Source organism: Pomacea canaliculata, linkage group LG3 (assembly GCF_003073045.1).
Source record: "Pomacea canaliculata isolate SZHN2017 linkage group LG3, ASM307304v1, whole genome shotgun sequence".
In the NCBI taxonomy this organism is placed as follows: Eukaryota; Metazoa; Mollusca; class Gastropoda; order Architaenioglossa; family Ampullariidae; genus Pomacea; species Pomacea canaliculata.
In genome coordinates this window covers 6,742,966-6,770,484 of record NC_037592.1, presented here as the reverse complement: position 1 = coordinate 6,770,484, position 27,519 = coordinate 6,742,966, and the positions used below count along the sequence as shown (strand labels likewise).

The following is a 27,519-nucleotide window of genomic DNA, read 5'->3' as shown; positions in this document are numbered from 1 at the left end:
AAGAAGAAACTCACTGAGCTAGAAGCAGGAAAAATGTGAAAGTCAAACTAATTACCGCGCGTGCATGTGAGGAGGGGACTGCTGGCGATGAATACAAAGGACGACATCATTGGCCGCCTGCCTGCGCCGTTATTTTTATACTCGGCAAACGTCAGCAACAGGGTCTGGACGAGCACAGAGACATCCAACCCACTGGTCGTTGACAGAGGATTGAGGAGACGAGGAGGATGTCGTCTGTTGATCACACCGCCTGCTGTGCACTTAAATACAGTCAGGTGCAGCACTTGGCACATCGTTTCTCGAAAACATGAGTTTAAATAAGGAGAGAGAGAGAAGAGGCAAACTTGTGTGATTTACTGAAATATGCACACACCTGTGTAAATTGTTTATTTTAATTGATGTCACACTTACAAAATTATTTATTTAAAAAATAATGCATCGAGTTCTTTATCACTGCTTTCAAGCCGGCTATTTTCTTCTAAATCCTGACTTCTCACTCCTATCTTTTATTGTCATCTCGCCAACCCCGATAGAAACGTACCTGATTGATGTCGTACTTGTCCATCTATGATTTTATTGTCTCATGAATGCATGCATACCTACATGCATTACATCCGTGAGTACACATACACGAACACATGCTGTGGGGGTTATACATGAATCCGTTGTCGTTTGGTTTTTAGTGACATTAAATTCTACACGTGCGAACACACACACACGCTGACACGCATCCAACTTTTCCTCCCGTGTGCACTTGAACATGGGTGCAAATATATGCCATATATCAAAGCAGTTTAAGCATAATATTTATTAAAAAATCAATTTGAATTAAGGCTATATAAAAATTGATAATAAAATTAACAACAGTTGATAGTAAATGATACAAAATGTGATAACAAAGTTCTTAAAGTTCAACGACTTCGCGCTGCCTCTGATCAAAAAGACAAAATCACTGAGATGCAGTTTATGAGCAAACACACTGGGGACTGGCGGAGCTGACAGGTAACAGGCGGAGCTGATAGGTAATGACAGGTAACAGGTGGAGCTGACAAGTAACAGGCGGAGCTGACAGGTAACAGGCGTAGCTGACAGGTAATGACAGGTAACAGGTGGAGCTGACAAGTAACAGGCGGAGCTGACAGGTAATGACAGGTAACAGGCGGAGCGCCGATTGGTGACAGCGACAGTTGCCCTGAGACAGTTTGGCGTGGAATGTGTCGCAGCTTTTGACCACGTGCTTCTGAGGTCAGACAGGTCGCACGTGGAGCTCACCATCAATTATTCACCTCCTCATCGTCATTATTTTCATTCACGAAATCATCAACAACATTTCCTTCTTGTCCGCTAGAAGACACCTGCCATACAGTCAGCAGGTTTCTCTGTTCTCTACATTTCTCTGGAGTGTACCGAGCGTCAGTCACTTCCACTGTTGATGTCGTCTGTTCGTTTCTTTCATGGCCTGCCTCGTCTTCTACCGACCTGATCTGTTCTCTGTACGGTCGTCATTGCAAGCCTCGAAAATCTTGATATGGGTTCACATCGCTTGATCCTGAGTCTTTTTTCTGTTACCTGATTAATTAAAATCTTGTCAGCAACATGCGTTCTGTCTAAGAATAAGGGGGGTGGGGCGGGAGGTTTTAACTATTTGTTATTCCCCTTGTCACAGTTGAGCTATGGACGTTAGAGATGCTGGACGAACAGCACAATGTGCATACAAAAGCTGTGGAGGAGCTGAGGAAGCATCGTCACACAGTCTCACATGCAATGGTCGGGATGACATCCCAGTGCCATAACTCTACAGGCCCTCTGGTGACATTGAATGACAGCCCACCAGAGCTTCTGAGGACATAAATGATGTGTGGCACAGGTCAAGATGTCCACTGCAGATGAAACTCTGACAACCTTGACGATAGGCACAGGTCTCGGACAAAATTTGTAAATTTCTAAAAACTAAATTAGGAAATGCTTTTAGGAAAGGGAGACAAGGGGTAAAAACATTAAGTGTGTATGTCTTTTCAAAATCAAACACAGCAGATTTTTTAGTACATTTGTTCTTAGATAATAGAGTGCACAGTCAGTTTAAATAGAGTGTAGATAATAGCGGATGATTACAATTCTGATTTTTAATAAAATAGAAAAATCTTAAAACAATACTGCTTCAAAATATTGCATAATATTCTGCTGCTGTAGGTAAAAATGTTGTACACAAAAGGCGGTGCGTGTCACTAAGAAACATTAAAATATAAAACAGTGTGATTGAAAAAACGATTATCCATGTATAAATTTTTTTCAAAATCATCAAAGGGAACAGAGTGAGCAACAAAAATAAAACAAAATTTCACAACTATTAAAGAAATTCGCAAGTTGGAGAGATTTCCGCTACATGCATCAGGTTTGAACGTCGTACGCCATCGGGTTTCATCTTGAGCTTTAGTCGTTGGGCCCTCGCTGTCATGGAAACCTGTGGGTACTCTGGCACTCACTCAGACACATGCAAGACGGAGGCAGCTCACACCTTCAACCACAGCAGCACAGCCATCGCCATCAGCGTCGTCAACATGGAGGATACTCCTAGTCGTACTGTCGCGCCTGAAACAAACAATTCAGAGATATTAGAAATACTCATGTTAGATGTCTGAGTCTCTACCTTCTCTACATTAATCCTGTATATGATGAGTGTTTGTTTGTTTGTTTGTTGTTTGTTTGTTGTTTGTTTGTTTGTTTGTTTGTTTGTTTGGTTGTTTGTTTGTTTCACTGAAGGACGATACTGCTAAAGAATTAAAATTCGATTTCATTGTTTTCATTATCATCACCATCGTCGTCGTTGTTATCGTTATTATTGACACCATGACTAATGACGATGATTGCAAGTAGTTTTTTTCCCTTTAATTCCAGCAACTGTCAGTCACTACCCTACCCATCTTACCTCCCCTTGTCCCACCATCTTCTCCATCAATGGTCATGAGCGCCCTGTGTAAAACCAATAAGAGACTCAGTGACATGACAATGAGTTGATATCAAGTACCTTTTGGACACATGCTCCCGAAGGTTTGCATTTGAACAGCATATCCCTGCTGGACCTGGGGGTTGTTTGCGCAGTCCGCGATGCAAGCTTGGAAGTCATTGACGGCGGCGCTGTCACGTGACATAGGACAGAAGCGACATCACTACGTGGAGCACACCTGCTGGCAACATGCTAACTGGCTAAACAAATGACATTTCAATGGTTTGGGTTTGGGTAGGTTTTTTTTTTTTCTTGAATAAGCGTGTCACCATTACTACATCTCTGTGGTAGAGACAGTGTATCAGGTCAGGACAACGGACAGAGAAGTCTGGTATCATTACTACATCGTTCAGTCGTAGACATACTGTAGTTTATACTTGGCCTGAGGTCAGGAGAGCGGACAAAGAAGGAATGAGATCAGAGGATTACAATGATTACTTTACAAGTAGTTTAGGTGTTTGGTGATTTTACAAGTCGCTTACCACATGACCGATAGAGTCTCTGCGTTTATATCCTTGACATCGGGATTGATTTTTCTCAAATGACAGGCGCACATTGACACTTTCTGCTGACACACATTTCCTGAAATGGCAATATATATATAATCTCTTATGAGATTTGTCAACGACGTAACAAAACTACTTCCTAAGTCGACGTAGTCTATGTCTAGTACATCATCCATGACTGAATGTTAATTGAAAAGCTGGGCTACAGTACAAGACATTAGTTTCTTATTATTGTCATTTGTCGATTTTAGCGGATGAGTAATCGTGATGTTTACCTGGCTTTGATTATTGTCAGGTTCGTGTGGTGTACAGTCTCTACAAGGATAGATAAAGTATTGTCATTCATATTTATCGTAAGGAAAGTAAAATATGATATAAATATGTCAAATGGAATGCCAAACTAACTTGAAGTAAGAAAGCTGCCTGGTTGTTCCTTTTATTTTATTTTTTTAGATACGGACGACATTGAAGTACTCACCTGGAGAACATGACCGGTCCCTGGTGGCGGTGACGCTGTTCACAGCTTCCTTTACCTCGGGTATGCTCATGCATGATGACAGATTAACTCAGACATTCAGCGACTTTAGTAGATATTCTACAAATGAAGAACAAAGATCGGTCCAACACAAGAAGACACACGCGCAGTCATTTAAAATCGCAAACAGAGGCGAGGTCTGGTGGTGATGAATGTCATGGCGACATGTCTGTTAGTTCTTGGAGGTAGCAACAGGCCAGCAACACTTGTTTCTGTTCAGAGATTTGAGGGTTTTGCACATGATGGCTACTCAATACCCTTTGCAGTATTTCGTAGCTTTTAAAAATGTTTGTGTGTGTGTGTGGTTTTTTTTTTATGTCTCTCTATGCTTTGTTTTTGTGTTTTTCTGTATGTCGCTCTGTGTCCCTGTGTTTCGTTGTGTAATCGGGGTTGGAGTGACTTGTCATTAATTTATACTGACATACTAAGTTACCATTTCAGTTACTAATATAAATAGAATTAAAGGTTTTGTAAAGCATATTTTCCCGTGTGAATACGATATCAAAGCATTGTATACAAAAGACTATAAACAAAAGTCGACCAGACACGAAAGATCCTCACTTCAGTGATAAATGTTATATACATACCGATTGTGCAATGTCTTTATTGAATGGAATTTAATTTTATGATTTATTTGTTCCGGCGACTTTCGATTGTTTTCCATGTGGTTGTAAAGTTGAATTGTATTCCATAATAGTGTGTTGTAGATGTCGTAATACATAATGGAGTCCAGTGGTAGACTAGAGTATTGCGACTTTTTATGTTTGTTGTACTGTCCTGTATATTCTGTAGTGTACATCAATGTCCGTGATTCTCCGAAGTTGTACAGCACATAATGGTGTGTGAAAAGAACACGAGATGCAGACCACACACCAACACCCCTACTCACGCGCATGGATCCACTGGCGTCGGAGTAGAGCAAGGGTCGGCGTTCCCTTGGTTGGACAGGGGCTGCAAAAGCACCTGGCACTTCCCCAGCTTCGTCAGGCACTCTGTCGGATTCTGAGACATCACTGTAGTTTGCACGCACACACACGCACACATGCACGCACACACACACATGCACGCACACACACACACACACACACACACACACACACACACACACACACATGCACGCACACACACACACATGCACGCACACACACATGCATTTAAAAAAATTAACGACAGTAATTTTGACGAAATGCGATAATGAGGAGAGCTCTGACAAATGCAGTTAATGAATAATGGATGATGGATGATGCATTAAAGTACTTTTCTAGCGCGTTTTCCTACCAGTTACAACATGTATGTGATTTTAATCAGCTTAATTATCAATATCACTCACACATAAAAACAGACACACAGAACAGTCGAAGGCGACATAGACTAACAGCTACTTTCGGAAAAGGTTTGACTTAAAATGAGACTAAAACCCACCAACGGTGAAAACTTCTGTCTATCGTTGTACATCGTTGTATAGAAATGCATAATCATAATTATATGAGTGGCATTGCTCAGTATACGATTAAAATCTGGACTCCATGACCTGTACATGAACTAGTTAGTATTTCTTTAAAGACTATAAATAAAAGAGATGAAGAAAAGAAGAACTTGACGCTGAGTACAGTGATTATCTGCCCCCTGACCTCAGGGGGACTGAAGTAGGTCAGTGGGGAGCTTGACAGTTGTATGTACAGTTGTGTCTGTAATAAAACTGGACTCAAGGCCCGTTGCAGATGAGTGGTGCTAAGCATCCCTTGCAAGGAATCAATAAAGCTGAAAATAACGGGAAAAACCAAGCATCGGCCGCGGGCAAGAGGATGCTGGGCAGGGGGAACATTCTGCATGCAACAAGGGAGGCGCCATCATGGCTGTATGTAGCAGGCGGCCTGGCGATGGGAGAGTACAGCAGCACCTACTCCCCTGCCCACCCCACCCGTTGACATTTTGCAATACGATATTCGCCCCTGATACTTGAAGGTTAGTGGAAATAGCGGGACTAGAGTAACGAGGGTTTGTACTCTGGGACGTTGCTGGAATGATGCCACGCGCTGAGTGTGCTAAATGGTTTGAGGATTTTCGTTGGAGGATGGGTGTTGGTGTGTGTGTGTTTTTAAGAACGCATTTCGCCATACACGAGTCCCTTTAAGTAACCGATAGAAAAAAAATTCCGACATCAGTTTTTCAGGTTAGGACACCACACGATGTCTGGGAGGCGCTGTTAAAACCCTGCTCACGGCACTAGCAGATGTTCAAATAATTCTGAAAGGTATATTTTGTTATGTATCTATGTGTATTTATATCTGATCTCTACTCTGAATCCGTGCCAGGAGTGGCAACACATGTGATCGATAACACCCCAAAGATTAGGAGAAAAAAAAAAATGGGGCAGCAGCAGACGAGAGTCTCTCTGTGCCAGGAGAAACAGAGTGTGAGAGAGAGAAGCAAGTATGGTCTTCTCTGCAGAAAACAAAGCTGACCTCTTTCCTAATATGATTTTTGCGTGTGAGAGATAAATGAATCGAGTACGATGACCAAAAATCTGAAAATTGATGAAGACTAAATTAGACAGCTTTCAAGAAAGTTCAATAATAAAGAGTATCGATGACCAGAAACCCTTGTTTTTGTCTGAACTTAAACACTTATATGCCCTTGCGTGCGAGTAAGTATGGAAATTCTGGGTTCTTCATGGCTTTTAAAACACGTGACCTTCTGGTACACGGACTTGGGACAAATGTCGATCCTTATGATGCAAAGTAGACCATGAAAAAACAAAATAATGAGATCGTCATTCCGTTGAGAAGACAGGAGGTCGTGACCTAGTCACTCAGAAAGTAGTTCACAAAAGTGAACTGAAGGCCAAAGAAGTCTTATTGCGGTCGCCGGTACAACACATTCTCGCCATCTTGCTGCCGCTGCTGCTGCTGCTGTACATCCTTAGTGACTAGAGCCGAGGCTAATGAGTACTTAGCATAATTGATGCCAGTCACACACACACACAAAAATGTGACCGGCCGGCCGATGTAGGTGCTCAACACCAAATGATCATGCACTCTGATCCTCGAAACAGCAAAGATTGTTTAGAAATTTTTTCTGATTAATGTTATTAAAGGTGAATAGAAACTTTATGTACGGTTTAAGAGACCATTTAAGCAATTTTACGTAGTAAAAAAAACACCTACATATATTGACAAGAGCAAGAAAAAAAGAAAAAAGGAAGAAGGGAGGAACAAAATCAAGGAAGAAATTTGATGAAATAATAAAAAAAAACTAATGCATTCATGAATTAAAATTTGAGGAACGCTGACGACAAAAAAAAAAAAAAAAAAAAAAAAGAAAAAAAAGCCTAACAATTTGTAAACTTATCAACACTTTTATTTTTAAATGTTAATGAAATACTGACAACGGAAAATGAGATTTACATTTTTGTGCTCTAAGGAAATACTGAAATGGTTTTTTGCATCTTGTTTGTTCACTTTTAGAAAACCTTGACTGATCATCTTTGCGTCTCTCCATTTTTCCCAAGTTTTAAATATTGAAAAAGGAGTGAAAAGTACTTGGTGTAGGTGAGAGGTGGCATGTGTACTTACCAAGGCTGCCTACACTCACGAAGAAGACACACAGCACGAGTCGTGGCGCCATCTTCACCCAGTTTCTCCGCCAAGCAATGTCAGAACAGACCGGCGCTACTCGCAGCCTTCCTGATAATGGCACGATCGCTCCACTTCTTTCACTCCCCCAGCATCCATCCAGCCAGCCAACCAACCAGCCAGTGACCCATCCAGCAAGCACTGCGTGTGTCTGTGATTTTGTGTATGTTTGTGTGCGCGTGCGTGTGCAGCCAGCAAGCCGGTCATCTGCATGAGCTGAATTCGTAGAGGAAAGATGCAATCTTGTGTAAAAGGACACAGTTTGCTGCTTCTGAATGTTCTCTTCGATACCATTCGACATCCTCGTCATTTCCTAAAGATAATAACTACAAACACCCTTCATCAACTTTGTTCAGAGATGTGTATACACCGCTCTCTGCGTTGTTCAGACGTGAACTTTATCCCCACACCCTAGTCAAGATTTCAAGTCTGTCGAGTGAATTCAGTTTGGACATTTATGTCCAGTTTCTCTTCCACTTTTGGACTTCCTATTTTTCTTTTAACTCTAGGTTGTGCTCAATATCTCTCTTGTCCAACAGTTGTGTAAATCTGCCTCTGTTCCGACAAAAATGTAGCTCTGTGTCCATGCCGACTATGTATGTTGTATCCTTTGTATAGATTTGTCCGGATTATCTTGCTGTTGTCGTGGTGTTCATCATAGTGTATGAAAGTATTGTGATTGTTCCCTGAGCTTAGTGAATGGTCTTCATAAAAAGAAATATTGTAATTCTGATTCGCTTTTTAAAAGCTAAATGTCGTGATTAAGCTTTATCTTGCTTAAGCACAGCTGGCAGGAATACCTGCTGCCCTCTCAAAGACATTTTTCATCATCACTTTCACACAACTGTTACAAACATTTTATACAGACGGCCTGAACCTGTGTAAACAGTGGTCTAGCCTAGCAGTCAGCTAAGTATAAGCTGTCTATCTGAGCCAACAACCACTTCTTTCTTATATATAGTACTTAGGATTTCATTCACGTGCATCTTGCTGATAAACCTTGTGTTGAGCACAACAGGTGTTTATTTAGTGAAAAAATGTTGAAGCCTAGTGGAGTCATTTTTTCTCCAAGCAAAAAAGTTCGAAACCTCAGCAACTTTCAGGATAGCTCAGTGGAGATTGATGGTAAATCACAAAAGATGAGAAAATCAGTTAGTGCAACACGTGCCAAACATCTATTCTATCATACATTAGAATGTTGGGCAAAAAAAACTGCTGTGGTATAAATCGGTAACAAAAATCCTTCCGTGCTACAAAATCCTGTTGTGACAGGGAAAGAGGAGTCAAAGGTTAGGCTGCTGAGTGCTCCCGTCGACCTTAGTTCACGCCCCGACCTACTTCCAATGCCGACACCTCCCCCTACTCCTCCCCTCCTGATGGGGGAAAACCCTGTGACACAACAACCATGCGCTCGCCCGCGATGATGGAGAACTGAATAAATACACAAGGGGACGATGAGATCGACCTACTCGCGAGTGTCTGGGACCTCTGACTCACCTGATGTGACGCAAGATCAATGAAGTCGAGTGTAGCATCCCGTATTCGGTGGGTACAGTGCTTTTTATTTTCCTCCGTTTGGATGATGTGCGCACTCAACAAGTTCCTTCAGATATTTTTTCCTTTCTTTTCCCCACTTGTGTTACAAGAAACATAATGATCATGTTGAGTCTGCTCGCACTTTAAAAAATCCGCCAAATTATTCTTTCCATCAAAGGTAGACTTTTTTGGTCCTACTTGTCCATTTTATCCTTTAAACACAGTGTTATGTGTACAGGGTAACTTGCTGGGTGTCTTCGCTACTTCTATTTCTTGTTGTTATAATATTGGATTTGAAGTGCTGCGCCAGGTGCAGAAAACTTGCTAGAATTTCGGTTGCGCAGTCCTTGAAAACCATGTGTAAGTCAGAGATGATCTGAAAGAACGTTTGAGTGAACACAGCTCTCATGTTATATCAGATGCTCTCCACGTCGGTAGAATAAAGCAAATAATAATAATAAAGGGTTACCGCAGTGTTCCAATACAGCGGAGGCTGGCTGCCCAGAGTTCATTTCCATCTCGGGCACGCTGTTCTTTCTCTGCATGTGACATCTGTTTACAGGGCTGGCTGCCTTGCCGTAATATAGCCTCAGTTGCTGGCACGGCGTAAAACACACCAATTCCCCCCTCCCCCCTCGGAAATTTGGTGACAGGGCGACTTGCTGACAGCCTCGACCCACAATGGCGGAGAACTCTGATTGTTGACCTTTTTCGCAGTGAATTGCGAGGTAATGAGACTTGTTATAGCTGTCACGTGTCGGGGTCATAGTAGACACAACCTCGCAGAGTTCATTTACTTACAAGGAACACAGAATGCAAAACTGTGGACTTTGAAATGAATGTAATGGTGAAGGCTGAAATAAAAAGAAAGTGTTGTCAAATCGCCGAAGACAGCTTCCGTCTGTTCTTCTGTCTGAAAAAAATCCAGCGAGGATGTCGTGTGGTGTGATAGCCGCTTTCAGAGTGGAAACCTATCCACTCACTTATTTTAGTAAATTAAGTATACTTACTTCTCATTACGATCATGTAATAGCTTGTCTTCAAAAGACAAGTAAATGGTTTAAAGTTTATCATGACGAAGATCATTGTTGTTTTTCTGGTAATGACTAAGACAATTTCACAAGTCAAGTAGTCTGTAGCTGTCATTTTTGTCGAAGATGCTGAATAGTTACTTTGTTTGAATTAAGTATTTTCTGGAAAAAAGAGATGACCCCAGGCAGGGATTTAGAGAAAAGACTCCACGTAGATATGTGCTGGCCACAGCTTAGTCGCAGACTAATACTTGTATTCTTCGTCACGGCTAGTGCTCATATTGTGTTGTTGATGTTAAGTTGAGATGAGCTGCTAAGTAAATTATTTTAAAAAATCAGTGAATGAGGTAGTGTAAGTTGAAGGACAAGAACTTCAAGTCTGCTGCTTAGAAATAGAGGAAAGACATGAGGATGATCAACAGCAGGTTGACAAAAAAAATGTAATTCCATCACCAACCACTCATCTAAATGCAGTTGTTTTATCTGATGTTGATGATTATGCTGCTATTTCTATGTACAGTACATAGTGACACATAAATAGGCATGTTAGACTTAGAGACAATATCAAGGTATTGTAAATAATTGCTTTTATTGTTTTATAAACTTCTGCACATTCAAATACATATTTATTAATCCTTTTCAGACAATTTGTGTGTCTGCTGACAGAACATAACGTTATACAAAAAATCATTACAGGGTAAGAAGGAACATATCGAAATCCCAATCTAAATAACATCACTGATAGGGATTACTAAGAAAAACTATTGGTTAGGTAATCTAAAATCCACAAAGAAGTTCTGGTATTAGTATTGCTCTGAATTAGCTGCTTAGCAAGCAAACGGCATTTGCATTCAATTATGCATGTTTGTGTACCCTACCAATAAGCAAAAAATATAAACAATATTCTGTCAACAACAGATATTTTGATCAACAACATATAAAGCATGACATATTCAGCAACGAACAAATTCTGTATTGTTCACACTGTTTCACATCACTTTACCAAGCAACTTATCTGATCAGTTGGATATCATCATGCTATTATCAATGAAGTGCGAAAGAAAAAAAAGTAAACTAATTCTGCATTTTATATCTGAGAATAAATCTTCTGGTAATGTAAACATACACAGATTGCAAGCATGCATTCTGAAAATAAATGAAGATTTCAAACTAAAAAAATTGCACTATGTCAACTCAATAGGCACTAGGGATTTATGTAAATTTACAATGCAGCAACAAAGCCGAACTATTTTGTCTATGACTGGATTAGCATCACCAGGCTTTGTTGCCATCAGGTCAATAGGCACTTCAGACTGCAAAATGCCAAACTTTCTTCGAACAAATCCTATAAGTCTCTTAACATGACTTCGTACTGAGGCTATTTTTCTCGAATTTTCAACTTGTAGTGGATATAGTTGTTTTTTCCCATTGATAAAATCTGGATTTATTAATTTAGCTTGATAAAAAAAAACTTCATCTTCAATGTTGAAACCTCTGTTAGCCATAATTATATCACCTGGTAACAAGTTAAATACAACAAAGAAGTATCTTCAATGATGTGTTTGTCTGAAGCGCTGCCACTAAATGAATCTGAAATGTAGCCGATTGACCCTTGTGGTGTGATCCCAATCAGATATTTGGCAGAATGTTTCTGTGCTTCAAGTTCAAGACAGTCAACAATAAAAGCAACTTTATCGTTAAAGTTTTCTCTAAAGCACATTGGCATAGACAGTTTCAGAGCTTCTCCTTGAAGGCCAGTGCAACAAAAAAGACAAACGTGCCACAAGTACATCAAGAGTTCTATGAAAGCTCCTTTTCACAGTTGACACAGATACTTTCAGCTGATATCCTATATCCTCAAATTGATAGTTCATCTTAATCTTAATTAAACACAACAAAATCTCTTGCTGTTTGGACAGTGACTGTGTTTGATTAGACATGTACGGCTCTACCGTTCTTAAAATAAGGTCCATTACTGCCAATGAAGGAAGTCCTGTGTAGAATGGAACTTTAGCTTCATCTTCAACATACACCTGTCTTTCATAAATAGAACAATGTCTGTTTTTAACTGATTCAAGAAGTCTGGCCTCAGAGTCCTGCACGATTGCATCTATATTTTGTCCAGTCAAAACTGTTTGAGTGTTCTGATCATTTGAACACGAATCTTCTATGCCACCATCTTCACTATCTTGATGTACACTTTCCTCGCAAGCACTTGAGCGGCCAAAATCACTTTCACACACTTTTTCCTCCTGGCTCGTCTCACTTCTGTTTGATTTTCGTTTCTTGCGTGCAGTATGTAGAGTAGGGACAGATGCATTACCTCTTTCTGCGGGACACGAGCCTCAAATACCTGTTCATCGAAGCCTCAGCTTGTGAGCAAGTACTTGATCGCTCATGTCCCAAGTGTAGAGTGGGAATCCAGGAAGGGCTGTTCCGGAAATTAACATAGGCTGGCTTTCCTAGACACAAGAATAAAACCAATGAATTACATCTTTGTGATTAATTGATTACCAAAAAAAAAAAAAAAAAACAGCACTGAAACAAAATAAACCAAATACACGTCTAAAAAGAAAAATAATGAAACTGAAATAACATTTTTTATCCTCTCTCTCTCTCCAAAAGCTATAGTTTATTTGTCATGGTCATGCATAATGCAAATCATGTTTTGACGTTCACTCAAGACAGTCACCAACCAACACTAGAAAAAATATTTTTTCCAATGTGTACAACAACATGCAGAACAACGTTAAATACTTTAGTAATTTGGAAAACGTCTGGTTTCTTACCGCCAACAAAGTGTTTCGAACAGATAAGTATTTTGTTCCACTTCTCTTCCGTTGTAATATCCTTTCGGGAAACGGCTGCCTTCCACAGACGACGTCGTTCTTCTGTAAGTTTTCTTGTTTCGTCACCTTGGTTCAAAATAATTTTTGGTATCTTATGAAAAGATACATCTAGAGGAACATTTCGTTTACTGCAGGGCTTGTTTCCGCACCCTTTTATACCGCAGATGACCATGATCAATCGCGAGCAGGCTTGTGCTAACACTGAACTGGTGAAACAAAATGGCCGACTGAAGCAGCGTGCAAAAACTGATGACGTCACGGGAAAACGATTTATCAGGGGAGATAACGACAGGCGGAAGAAAAGGGTTGGCCTCCCCTTACCACACAGGGTAAGTCTCTCCCCATCTACTTTTTTGTCGATATACAGGCGGATCTACCTAATAAGAAGATTGATCCTAAATTCTTGTTAATTTGTGGAGTGTCGGGCTTTAGTTCCTGTTAGCTGGCTATACAACTGGAGTTGATGTATTAGAAGTACTTCCTTAAATTGAGAACAAACACACTCGATCGGCACAACTTGGTGAGCTCGCCACATTTCCACATGAATTACAGAAAAAATCATAATGCTATGATTTTGGCAGAAATTAATCATTTTAATGTACATCACTTTTCATTGCTTATTGGTTTACAAACAAAATGTTTTGAATAATAAAATCTGTTTAGATCATGCAATAGCAGTTAAAGATTTACTAAATGCTGTCAGGGGTTTGGAACCAACAGGATAATTTCCCCATGGAGTTTAAATATTAGACGATGTTTATTTGACATACATGTATACAAAAATGAGTTTCTGAATTGTACATGAAAGATATATTGGAACTACAGAAGGTAGCAAGCCTCTTTCTCTTTTTGAAAACTTATTACTCTGTTATTTTACAAGCTCTGTGTAACATATTTTAAATTTAGAGCCTTGAAAAATAATCCTCCAGTTCAGACTGAGAGGTTGTTCAATATACCAAGATTACAACAACATTGTACTAATGATATTCAAGACAAATTTCACTGTTTTCTGGCCTGTGGTTACTTCAAGAACTAAAGAAAAAGAATTATTATTTAACACTCTATTGCTCCTAAAAAAGCATGACCAGAGATAATTTTTATAAAATTTGTTTTTAATAGTTTTGTTAAGTAATATATCACTAGTTTGTCTTGCTAATGCTGTATGAATATTATTACATCATTTTCATTCTTATTAACAGTCTTATGTTTTCTTTTTATCTGCCTTATATTTAATTTTATTCAAGCTCTGTGTACATTCATGCAGGCATTATATGAGAAAACAGGAAACTGTATGGCTTAACGACTGCATGTGTAAACTAACATCTCTATACCCTTAAAGGGTGAATAAGTAAAATCAGTATAATTTTTAGTGGCTATGGAGGGCTTTAAATTAAGACTAGCTATATGCAACAAATTGCTGTAAACTTAGATAAGCCCAGATCCACATACTATTCATAACTGTCACTTCTAAAAAAAAGTATAAGAAAAACGGAATAACACTTTTGGTATTTTTATTTAAGGTATTACAATTTCTCTCTCCTGAAATATTGCAATTGCCCTCCATTTTTAGTTTGTGTATACTTACAACAGATAAGTCTGCAAGACTACACTTCATCTGACAAACTGTACTTATCATGCGATGGAAATAGGAGAGTTAATGTTTAATTTTGTGAAAGCTTCATTTGGGTTGCATTAGATAATTTACAGCCTAGAAACAGTGTGTGAAAAACACAATCATAATATGAAGTTATGTAAATGACATTCAATAAAACGTGTCTAAAGGAGAACATGAGGGTGGGGTTGTGTTTATATTAATGTGTACAAAAGTCTTTTTCTCCTGTGTGTGCATTCACTGATATGTTCATGTTGAAAAATTAATGAGGTGTATTTCTGTATAAACATGTTGTCAGGAGATTGACATCATCCCTTCATGGTGATTTTTATACGCATCCCCTGGAGATCAGAAGGAGAGTATTCCTTCAGATGTTGGGAAATACTATCATAAACTGAGTCATCATTTACTCAGTAATAAAATGCCCACTTTAGTTCATCTTTAATACTTTCCAGAGATGGTGGACAATTTAACACAACTTTTTGTAACTCAAAACAACAATACAAAGTGTAATTAAAAATTGGCATTGAGTTGTAATATACAAAGTTTATTCAGTCCATGAAAGTTATAGCTGCACACAACACTCAATCTTCAAGGGACATATTTCTGGCATTCTTTATTCTCTTTATATATATAGTAATATGTACATCCATACCTTATCACATTCACAAATCTGACAGTCTTTCAGCTTTGATATGCTCCGACGGGTGGGAAATGGAGGGGTTAAAAAAACGCGGTCACGTCTGCAAGCTCGCCACTTGAGAGTTTCCCACCTCCCATATCTTGTCCTCATATTCATGTCAGCAAATTATTTATGAGCGGAAGGACTTCCTCTGGGGAGATTGTTAGGATGCATAAATCGTGGTGTATTTGCGCTAACATTAACCGTGTGCTCAAGTATTTGACCACCTAGGACACACACAGCATTACTCGGTCTAACCCATCAAAAAATGCTTTTGGAAGGTATGAATGATTTCGGGTGGGTAACTGTCACAGAGCAGATGTACGTAGGAGTACGGGTACATGTGTACGGCGTGGCAATATTTAAATACACAGCAACAGTTTTCGCGCCAAAACTCTTTTTGCAGGAAAGAACGTCTGCACGCAAATATCTTCAAAGAAAGTTCTACCGCCCTGGAATTATATTTTTTGTTTAAAGGAATGGGAGGAGGAGATTTAAGATAGGAGATGAGGGAGGGCAAACGCTCGAGACGCTAACCTGGCGGACAGACATGTCTCGTGAACTCGCTTTTTCACAATTTCCTCCCTCACTACCCTCCGAGCACGTCAAGGATTCACAGATTAGGTCAGATACTGGTTAAGGTTTCCATGGAGATGACAGCAGAACTCCGGTTAAAGTTATTCCTGGACTGGTTCTGACAGGCCACGCAGCTGAAGGCAAATCTGCAGCAGAAGGTTTGCAGACTATTCAAAGAACGTCAAGGTATTGCCACCTGTTGTCAGCTGCCTAACGGAAAATAATCTGACTTGGGATTGTGTGCATGCGTGTGTGCGTTCGTATGTGCGGGGTGGACATGAAGAGAACGTGTTTGTTCGCCTGCACGACTTCTCGTGTGGGTAGGGGTGAGTGAGTACAGATTAGGAAATCGCTCATCTTGTTCTCTCCTCCTGTTCAAGGCCTCCCTCCCCGTTGCTGCCCGCTAACCTACATCTGCGTGCTGTGAGTTGACCTCAGACAGCAGCTGTGACTCATACTCTGTAGCAGAAGCAGCCTGGCATTGCATCACTTCGAACTCATCGACATTGTTGTTGCGAAATATTCTAACGGTCACAAATTTGAAAGCAGCCGATAACTCCGTAAAGCAAATAATTACCAAGAAACCGGGTTTTTCCTTCTGATTTTCTACTACGTTGCGTAATACTTGCAAAACACGTTTTGAAATATCGGATATAAGTATTTAAACTCTGCTTTTAACCCTTATTAAGTATTAGTTAATGAAAATGATATCAGGTCTTGTTACGAGTAGCTTGCAATTTTCTCAGTTACTGCCCCTGCTCTCAAAACTATGTAAATTGTAAACCATTAAAAGCTGTTACTAGGCTATGTGTAGGTGTGCTGTCAGCGAGTCTCCTGTTTACTTTTGCTCCACGGTCCTGGTCACGCGGCGTCACGTGACTCACGTGGACTTTGATTGGTCCGTCGTTGCCAAAGCGAGGCTCCATTCGATGAACGTCGCTGATTTGAAGTTTCCTAATCCCGACGCCACAAGAAAGTTTTGACAACATTTGACCACCTGTAAATCAATAAATGAGCGAATCAATGATTCAATCAATCAATCAACCATTCAGCCAACCAATCAACACAAGATTAGAATCTGGTCTGTTTCTACTGTCTCCCTTTCTAATCGTGTTTTTGCTCTGTGTTGGTTTATGCAATCCATTAACTGCTTCAAACTCTTTTTTTAAAATATCATTTCGCTGTAATTTATGTCATCTTTCCTTCTGTTTTACGAATTTTAAGTAAACGACTTAAAGAACAGGTTAGCCAGGAACATCACTCTTCCGCCCCTTCCATTGTCCTCAGTCTGTTTACCTTCCTTTTTTCCTCCTCTTCGCCGTCTGTCTTTGAACTTTGTCCACTTTGTCCTTACTGTTGGCAGGTTGGACAGTTTCTCCTTTTAATATTACCATAAAGATTTTGCTCTACTTTTCATTATCCGACCACACACACACAGGCAAGCAAGTTTAGAAGGAAAATAGACTTTGAAAGTTTTGAACAAAAATTTGAATATTTATTGAATAATTTAATATAAAATTACAAATGCTTGAAGAAAACCCATTTCCTACCTATCCTATCCTATCCATTTATTAGATATTAAAGACAACAAATCAACATTAAACTGCTGGCAACACGATAAATAGTTCCACTACTTCACCATTTTCTATTACATATTTATGTTTACTACATTGGTTGATGAATCTTCATTTGGGTTCACATCGCTTTATCCCGAGTCTAGTCTCTGTTACCTAATTAAATAATATCTCGATGAACTTGTCAGCAACATGCGTTCTGTCTTTAAAAAAAAAAAAAAGAGGGGGCTGAGGTATTTAAATATTTGTTAGTCCCCTTCTCACAGTTGATCTATGGACGTTAGAGATGCTGGATGAACAGCACAATGTGCATATAAAAGCTGTGGAGGAACTGAGGAAGCATCGCCACACAGTGTCACACCCAGTGCTCGGGATGACACCAAGTGACATAACTCTACAGGCCCTCTGGTGACATTGAATGACAGCCACCAGAGCTTCTGAGGACATAAACGATGTGTGGCACAGGTCAAGATGTCCACTGCAGATGTAACTCTGACAACCTTGCGAGAGGCGCCAAAGGGTGTAAACAACTTCAGAAGACCCTAAAGGGGCCATGTATCCTAGAACTTAGCTGTCCAATCTGATACCATTGATACCATCTCCTCTTCACTTCCTCCTGAAAGGCATTCTTGGGCTTTTGTACAATAAACGTGTCTAACAACAACAACAACAACAACAAAACAACAACAACAACAACAACAACAATAGTAATCTCAAATTCTTTCCATGACAGTAGAATCTTCCACACAAGCAAATAAGAGCTCAAACATAAATGCACACAAAAAAAAGTTAGTGTAAAAACTAGTGAAAGTCTCGGATAAAATTTGTAAATTTTTAAAAAGTCAATACAGGAATGCATGGAGGAAAGGGAGACGAAGGGTAGAAACATTGAAGTTAATGGGAGTGAAGCGCAGAAAGAGAAAGAGAGAAAATGAAGAAGAAATATAGATACAGACGAATAATTACAACAAATTGTCTGTCACATGTACACACCATTTTTCTGAAGCATTATGTATGTCTTTTCAAAAACAACACTGTCGAATTCTAAGTACATTTGTTCTCAGACAGAATCAGCTTAAACAAGTTGTAGACAATAGCAGCTGATTACACTTTTCTTGTGAAAAAAATAGACAAATCTTCAAATAATATTGCTTCAAAATATTGCATAATAATTGCTGCTGTTCGAGGTAAAAATTCCGTACACAAAAGGCAATGCGTGTCACTAAAAAAACAGTATAAGACATTGAATATAAATATAAAACGCAGTGTGATTGTCAAAAACGCGTATCAAATGTTTTCAAAACCCACAAAAGGAACACATTCAGCAGCAAAAATAAAACAAAATTTCACAACTATTAAAGAAATTCGCAAGCTGGAGAGATTTCCGCTACATGCATCAGGTTTGAACGTCGTACGCCATCGGGTTTCATCTTGAGCTTCAGTCGTTGGGCCCTCGCTGTCATGGAAACCTCTGGGTACTCTGGCACTCACTCAGACACATGAAAGACGGAGGCAGCTCACACCTTCAACCACAGCAGCACAGCCATCGCCATCAGCGTCGTCAACATGGAGGATACTCCTAGACGTGGTGCCGCGCCTGAAACAAACAAACAATTCAGAGATAGTAGAAATACTCTTGTAGATGTCTGAGTCTCTACCTTCTCTACATTAATCCTGTATATGCTGATTGTGTTTGTTTGTCATCATCGTCATCGTCGTCGTCGTTATCGTCATCGCTGTAGAAATGACCACTCTCATCATCGTCATATCGTCGTCTTTACTGTCGTTGTTGATGTAGTAGTCACTGTCATCATCACCATCACAATCATCGTCGTCGTCGTCGTCGTCGTCGTCGATTTGTTGTTGTTTTCATTATCACCATCGTCGTAGTTGTAATCATCATCATTGACAACAGGACATATGACGATGATCGCAAGCAGTTTTTCATTTAATTCTAACAACTGTCAGTCACTACCCTTCCCATCTTTCCCCCCCTTGTCCCACCATCTTCTCCATCAATGGTCATGAGCGCCCTCTGTAAAACTCAGTGACATATCAAGTACCTTTCGAACACATACTCCCGAAGGCTGTCATCATAGGATGCTCCTGGAGTTGGGGTCGTCTGCGCAGTCCGCGATGCAAGCTTGGAAGTCACTGAAGGCGGAGCTGTCACGTGACAGAGGACAGAAGCGACATCACTACGTGGCGCACACCTGCTGGCAACATGCTAACTAGCTTCATGCTAACAGGTTCAGCTTAGGACCACTTAGCATTATCTGTTTTTTTTAGTGCCCGGTGAGCCATAGTGCACACAGGGGGACCCATGTTCACTGATGACAGGACACGCATGCGCAGTCACACAGCTAGTTCAACGCTGTATTGTGCAAACAATAGGGTGGGGCCCTCGTTTTAGAAAAAAAAATCATTTATCTGGTTAACTATTTAATCAAACAAATAATCTGAAACTGCGAATAAAGTCCGCCCGTACTGTCCGTCCGTCTGTCTGTGCTGGTACACATGCAACCTACCAAACATCACACATGCTATATAGTTCTTACATAGTTATATAAGATGTATGGTATATAGTTACTTTACAAGTAGTTTAGGTGTTTGGGGATTTCACAAGTCGCTTACCACACGAGCGCTACAGACTCGGAGTTCACTTCCCCGCCGTCGGGCTGGACTTTTTTCAAATCACAAGCGCACAGTGACAGTTTCTGCTGACACACATTTCCTGCAGCGAAAAAAAAAAAAAAAATTTGTCAACGACGTAACAAAACTACGTCCTAAGTCGACGTAGTCTATGTATAGTACATCATCCATGACTGAATGTTAATTGAAAAGCTGGGCTACAGTACAAGACAACATTTGTCACAAATCTGATTTTTGGTTTTCAAGATTCATTCCTACAAACTTTACAGAAAAAAGATACTTTAGAGTGACTTCTGAAATAGTCGTGAATGCAATTACATGGTCAAGACTTGCAACCAATGGGACAGTAATTAATATGTTAATTAGGAGTTTGTGTAAAAGATCTTGACTACGTGGTGGGATGATATAAATAGGAAGGAAGTGGATTGGGACAGATAGTCACTTTTAATTTGAGCAAATATTATCTTGCACTCATCTCAGTTCAGCCACTTTTAAAAAAAAAAATTCATACTTATCGTAAGGAAAGTAAAATATGATATAAATATGTAAAATGAAATGCTGACTTTACTTTAAATAAGATGGCTTGCCTGGTTATTCCTTTTATTTTAGTTTGTAGACATTGATGACATTGAAGTACTCACCTGGAGAACATGACTGGTCCCTGGTGGCGGTGAGGGTGTTGACAAGATCCTTTACCTGGCTGATGCTCATGCACGATGACAGATTAACTCGCAGACAGTCAACAGCTTTAGAGGATATTCTACAAATGAAGAACAAACATCGGTCCAGCACAAGAAGACGCACGTGCAGTCATTTATAGTCGTGTGAAAAGAACACACGCGGCGAAAACCCCTCCCCAACACCACTCACACACACACACACGTGCACGAGTGCCCTACTCACGCGCATGCATCCACTGGTGTCTGAGTAGAACAAGGGTCGATGTCCTCTGGGTCGGACAGGGGCTGCAACAACAGCTGGCACTGCTGCAACTTCGTGATGCACTGGTTCACATCCTGAGACATCACTGTAGTTTGCACACATGCGCGCGCACATACATACGTCCACGCACGCACATGAATTAAAATAAATTACGACAGTAATTTTGACGAAATAAGTAAGATATGATATAATTATGTAAAACGGAATGTTAACCTCACTTTAAGTAAGAAATCTTGTTTGGTTGTTAGGTGTTTTTTTGTTGTTGTTGTTTTTTTTTTTTGTTTGTTTGTTTGTTTTTTAAGTGACAGACGACATTGAAGTGCTCACCTGGAGAACATGACGAGTCCCTGGTGGCGATGAGGAAGTCCGCAGCTTCCTTTAAATGGTCGAAGCTCATGCACGATGACAGATTAACTCGCAGACAGTCAACAGCTTTTAGAGTATATTCTACAAATAAAGAACAAAGATCGGTCCAACACAAGAAGACACACGTGCAGTCATTTATAATCGCAAACAGAGGCGAGGTCTGGTGGTGATGAATGTCATGGCGACATGTCTGTTAGTTCTTGGAGGTAGTAACAGGTCAGCAACACCTTGTTTCTGTTCAGAGATTTGAGTGTTTTGCACATGATGGCTACTCATTCTTTTTGCAGTATTTTATAGCTTTTAAAAATTTCCTTGTGTGTGTGTTTTTTTTTTGTTTTTTTTGTTTTTTTTTTGGTTTTTTTTTCGTTGGTTGTTGTTTGTTTTGCTATGTTTTTTTTTTCTATGGTTGTGTTTATTTTATTCTAATAGTGTGTTGTGTTCCAGAGTATTGCAATGTATTGCGACTTTTTATGTTTGTTGTACTGTCCTGTGTATTCTGTATGGTAGTCTACATCAATGTCCGTGATTCTCCGAGGTTGTGCAGCACATAATGGTGTGTGAAAAGAACACACCCGGCGTAGCGCACCACACACACACAACTCATAAACACACACACACACGTGCACGAGCGCCCTACTCACGCGCAATGCATCCACTGGAGTCTGAGAAGACAAAGCGTCGACGTCCCCTTGGTCTGACGGGGGCTGCAACAACATCTGACACAGTTGCAACTTTATCATGCACTGGCTCAGATCCTGAGACATCGCTGTAGTATGCACACGCACGCACGCACGCACACACGTACACGCATACATACGTGCATGCACGCACATGCATTTAAAAATATTTATGACAGTAATTTTGACGAAATGCGATAATGAGGAGCGCGATGAAAAATGCAATAATTGGATAATGGATGATGGATGATGCTTTAAAGTACTTTTCTAGCGCGTTTCCAGTAACAACATTAATGCGATTTTAATCAGCTAATTAACAATATCACACACACGGAGCCGTCCACATAAGAACAGACATACGTAGGATCGAAGGCGACAAAGACTAACAGGTACTTAAGTATTTCTGGAAAAGTATTGTCTTGAGATTAGACTTACAAACAAAAACGGTGAAGACGTCTGTCTAGTCGTCGTGTATCGTGTTATATCAATGCATAATCATATATGAGGGGCATAAAACATTATACCACAAGGGACTAATAATACCCTCATTGAAGTAGGACTTATTCCAGTAGGGTGAAGTAGGACTAGTAATGCGACTGGGGTTAGGTACGTCCGGAGTGAAGTAGGACGAATGAGGTCAAAGGGCGCTAACGCGATTTGAATGAAGCAAGGGTAACGGGTAGACAGTGGGACTAACACTGGCACATCTCATCGGAAATAAGTTTATTTCATAATAAAAGGAAATCGACTAAAGTATTCCTTCTTTGAGTCTGTAGTAGACGTACAGTGATTATCTGCCCCCTGACCCCAGGGGGACTGAAGTAGGTCAGTGGGGAGCTCGCCAGTTGTATGTACAGTTGTGTCTGTCATAAATACTGGACTTTAGGCCCGTTGCAGATGAGTGGTGCTAAGCATCCCTTGCAAGGAATCAATAAAGCTGAAAATAACGGGAAAAACCAAGCATCGGCCGCGGGCAAGAGGATGCTGGGCAGGGGGAACATTCTGCACGCGACAAGGGAGGCGCCATCATGGCTGTATGTAGCAGGGAGCCTGGCGATGGGAGAGTACAGTAGCACCTACTCCCCTGCACACCCCACCCTTCGACATTTTGCAATACGATAGTCTCCCCTGATACTTGAAGGTTAGTGGAAATAGCGGGACTAGAGTAACGAGGGTTTGTACTCTGGGACGTTGCTGGAATGATGCCACGCGCTGAGTGTGCTAAATGGTTCAAGTGGAGCGTGAAGATGGTGTGGGGTGAAGAACGCATTTCGCCATACACGAGTCCTTTTTAGTGACCGATAGAAAAATAAATTCCGACATCAGTTTTTCAGACTTCGACACCACACGATGTCTGGGAGACGTTGTTGAAACCCTGCTCACGGCTCTAGCAGATGTTCAAATAATTCTGAAAGGTATGTTTCCTTATGTATCTATGTGTATTTATATCTGAGGTGTACTCTGAATCCGTGCCAGGAACGGCAACACATGTGATCGATAACACCCCAAAAGTTAGAAGAAAAAAAAAAAAACTTGACGAGAGTCTCTCTGTGCCAATGTGAACAGAGTGAGAGAGAGAATGAAGCAAGTATGCTCTTCTTTGCAACAAACAAAGGCTGACCTCTTTCCAAATAATTTTTGCTTGTGATAAATAAATGAATCGAGTACGATGACCAAAAATATTAACCTTTCCATGAAAAACGGTTATGCTCACGATTTGATGGTCTGCTGCAAGACTAAATTAGACATCTCCCCGCCACCTGGTTCAAACAACAGAGTTGTAGTCAATCAACCGAAAGATACTGGTCAGTAAAAATAAGTATCTTTTCTCTACAGACTCTAACATCCTGATTGCAAAAAAAAAAAAAAAAAAAAAAAAAAAAATCACCCCGCGACATCTGCTGCCAAGTATTCGGCAAACACAGTTCTTTGTTAATGTATTCAAAACGTCTTCAATGATCGCCTCTTACACACTGAATTCATTTTTATTATGTCAATATGGAAATTCTGGGTTTTCATGGCTTTGAAAACACGTGACCTTACTCCATTGACCTCATTCAATCGCTCACTTTTGTAAATATTACACAGATAAAAGACAGTTATTTGGAACTTCTACTTTATTTCCACGCGGTCGAGACTTTCATCAAAACATGAGAAAAACCTTAGGCAATGCGAAATAAAATAGAATGTTGGAATAAAAGTGATTTTAAGATATTATCATTACTCAAAAATAAGGATTTCCACAGGTGTAATATTTCCGGAAGGTTTAACAAAATAAAATTGTTAACATTTTGACAAGACCAAAAGAGTAACTGTCAATTCTATAAGCATTAAATGTAATAGAATTATTTTTGTTTTGTTGTTTTGTTTTTATTCTTACTGCAGCAGAGGGCGGTTCAGTGGCACAACGGTTGGCGCCTGTCACCAATACAGTTAAGGTTGGTGGTCCTGGGTGTGTGACAACATCTATGAAAATGTTTCAATCTTAAAGCGCAATATGATCATATACAATTACATTGGATTTGTAGTCATTGCGTTCTCCGGCACAACACATTCTCGCCATCTTGCTGCCGCTGCTGTTGCTGCTGCTGTTGCTGTTGCTGTACATCCTTAGTGACTAGAGTCGAGGCTAATGAGTACTTAGTATAATCAATTCCAGCCACACACACACACAAAATGTGATTTGCCGCTGATGGAGATGCTCAACACAAATGATCATGCAGTTTGAACTCTTTAAAACAGCCTCGTGCATCCTCGGAATTAGCATTTTTATTATTATTCTTTGTTGAACGTAGTAAGGGATGTGGGATTTGATTTTGTGTATTTGTGTGTGTGTGTGAGAGAGAGAGAGAGAGATGTGTAAACTTATGTCTGTGTGTTTGAGTTGGAACGCACGAGCTCATAATTAATATCAAATGTCCAACTCAGATTGTTTAGAAATTTTTTTTCTTATTAATATCATTAAAGGTGAATAAAAACCTTGTGTACGGTTTAAGAGACCGTTTAAGCAATTTTACTTAGTAAAAAAAGCCTACATATATTAACAAGAGCAAGAAAAAAGAGCAGGGAGGAACAAAATCAAGGAAGAAATTTAATGAAACAATAAAAAAAAAACAAAGGCATTAATGAATTAAAATCTGAGGAACGTTGACGACCAAAAAAAAAAAAAAAAAAAAAAAAAAAAAAGCAGCATAACAGTTTGTAAATGCTCAACATTTTGATTTTTAATGAAAAAAGACAGTTCTTAGCAAATAATGAAATAAAGAAAACCTTGAATGGTCGTGTTTGCGTCTCTCTGCCTTTTCCCATGTTGTAAACAGGTAGTCCTCGGGTTACGACGGTCTCGAGTTACTAACAAAGGAGTGAAAAACACTTGGTGTAGGTGAGAGGTGGCATGTGTACTTACCAAGGCTGCCTACACTCACGAAGAAGACACACAGCACGAGTCGTGGCGCCATCTTCACCCAGTTTCTCCGCCAAGCAATGTCAGAACAGACCGGCGCTACTCGCAGCTTCCTGCTAATGGCACGATCGCTCCACTTCTTCACTCGCAAATGAGGGGAGGAGTTCGCAGCGTCCATCCAGCCACCCAGCCGGTCGTTAGCATGAGCTGAATTCGAAGCGGAAAGGTAAAAGGACACGGTGTGCTGTTGCGCAATGTTCTCTTCGATACCATTCGATATCCTCGTCATTTCCTAAAGATGATAACTACACACTTTGCTCAGTGATGTGTATACACCGCTCTCTGCTTTGTTTAAACGAGCCGCGCGAGCTTCATCCCCACACCCTACTTCAAGATTTCAAGTCTGTCGAGGTGACATTTATTTTTTTTTAAATAGAAAAGTCAAATGTCCAGTTTCTCTTCCACTTTTGGACTGTCCATCTTTTGACGAGTTTTTTTTTCTCTCATGTCATGGGCGGAGTCAACAGTCGTGTAGCTCTGTGTCTGTTGGAAACCGCCACAACTTTCAGGATAGCTCAGTGGAGATCGAAAGTAAATCACAAAAGATGAGAAAATCGGATAGTGAACACGTGCCAAACATCTATTCTATCATACATTAGAATGTTGGGCAAAAAAAAAAAAAAAAAAACAGAAACAAAACAAGAAAAAACCAACAACAAACTGCTGTGGCATAAATCTTGCGGTAACAAAAATCCTTCCGTGCTACAAAACCCTGTTGTGACAGGGAAAGAGGAGCCAAAGGTTAGGCTGCTGTGTTTCCCGTCGACCCTGGTTCACGCCCAGACCAGCTGCCAATGCCAACCCTTCCCCTACTCCTCCCCTCCTGATGGGGGAAAACCCTGTGACATAACAACCATGCGCTCAAGAGAACTGAGTAAATACACAAGGGATAAGATCGACCTACTTCGCGAGTGTCTGGGAGCTCTGACTCTCCTGATGTGACGCAAGATCAATGAAATCGAGTGTAGCTTCCCGTAGGATGTGGGTAGCACCCGGTTCGCATTGCTATTACCGGTTCTGAAGCGCGCTCGGTAGACGAAAAGAGCCCATGTGTAGCTCGCTCCCAAGCTCCGCTTCAGAACCGATAATAGCAATGCGAACCGGGTGTGGGTAGAGTGCTTTTTTTCCCTCCGTTAGGATGGTGCGCACTCAACAAGTAACTTCAGATATTTTTTCCTTTCTTTTGCCCACTTGTGTTACAAGAAACATAATGATCATGCTGAGTCTACTCGCACTTTAAAAAATCCGCCAAAATATTCCCTCCATTAAAGCCAGACTTTTTTGGTCCTACTTGGCTATTTTATCCCTTAAGCACAGTGTTATGTGTATAGGGTAACCTGCTGGGTGTCTTTGCTACTCCTATTCTTGTTGTTATAATATTGGATTTGAAGTGCTGTGCCAGGTGCAGAAAACTTGCCAGAATTTCGCGTTCGCAGTTCTTGAAAAACATCAATCTCGCAGAGTTCGTTTAGTTACAAGGAACAAAGATTGCAAAACTGTGGACTTTGAAATGAATGTAATGGTGAAGACCGAAATAAAAGGACAGGGTTGTTAAATCGCCGAAGACAGCTTCCGCCTGTACTTCTTATGTCTGAAAAAAATCCGGCGAGGATGTCGTGTAATATGCAGTGTTGTCCATAGGAATGGGAATCCCATGGGAAACGTCCCATGGGACGGGATGGGATGGGACAGCACACATTTGTATTTCCCATGGTAGTCGATACTTGATATTGCAAAATAAATTTACTGTTATTTCATTCATCAAGGATTTAAATCTTTCCTCTGAATCATCTATTGTATGTGAAGTAGCAGGAATTATAGAACAAAAGCCGAAAAGTGGTTTTCATAGGATTGTTAATACCATGGGAAACGTCCCGTG

General features: G+C 40.3%; 1 protein-coding gene across 3 annotated transcripts; it reads right to left on the bottom strand.

Moving 5' to 3' along the window:
* Window positions 1–790: 790 nt before the first annotated feature.
* LOC112559867 lies at window positions 791–25,956 on the bottom strand. 3 transcript variants are annotated; one of them, XM_025231327.1, is made up of 8 exons: window positions 25,584–25,884; window positions 22,142–22,204; window positions 21,462–21,581; window positions 21,096–21,219; window positions 20,834–20,952; window positions 3,487–3,586; window positions 3,026–3,135; window positions 791–2,589 (listed from the first exon to the last, which is right to left on the bottom strand). In XM_025231327.1, exons 1-8 carry the CDS (start codon window positions 25,867–25,869, stop codon window positions 2,510–2,512), a joined length of 1,002 nt encoding a protein of 333 aa, XP_025087112.1. In that variant the 5' UTR covers window positions 25,870–25,884; the 3' UTR covers window positions 791–2,509. The 3 variants fall into 3 exon arrangements, with proteins under 3 accessions (XP_025087112.1, XP_025087114.1, XP_025087113.1); XM_025231328.1 differs by lacking the exons at window positions 791–2,589; window positions 3,026–3,135; window positions 3,487–3,586 and adding exons at window positions 17,549–19,137; window positions 19,604–19,706; window positions 20,175–20,274 and having other exon boundaries at window positions 25,584–25,956; XM_025231329.1 differs by lacking the exons at window positions 21,462–21,581; window positions 22,142–22,204.
* Window positions 25,957–27,519: the final 1,563 nt, after the last annotated feature.

Coding starts and splice junctions, on each gene's coding strand:
- LOC112559867 (XM_025231327.1), bottom strand. CDS start 25,869: ATGACGAGGATATCGAATGGTATCGAAGAGAACATTGCGCAACAGCAC. Junction 20,953..21,095: donor ACACCAGTGGATGCATGCGC/GTGAGTAGGGCA, acceptor CTTCATTTGTAG/AATATCCTCTAAAGCTGTTG. Junction 3,136..3,486: donor GAGACTCTATCGGTCATGTG/GTAAGCGACTTG, acceptor GTCACGTGACAG/CGCCGCCGTCAATGACTTCC.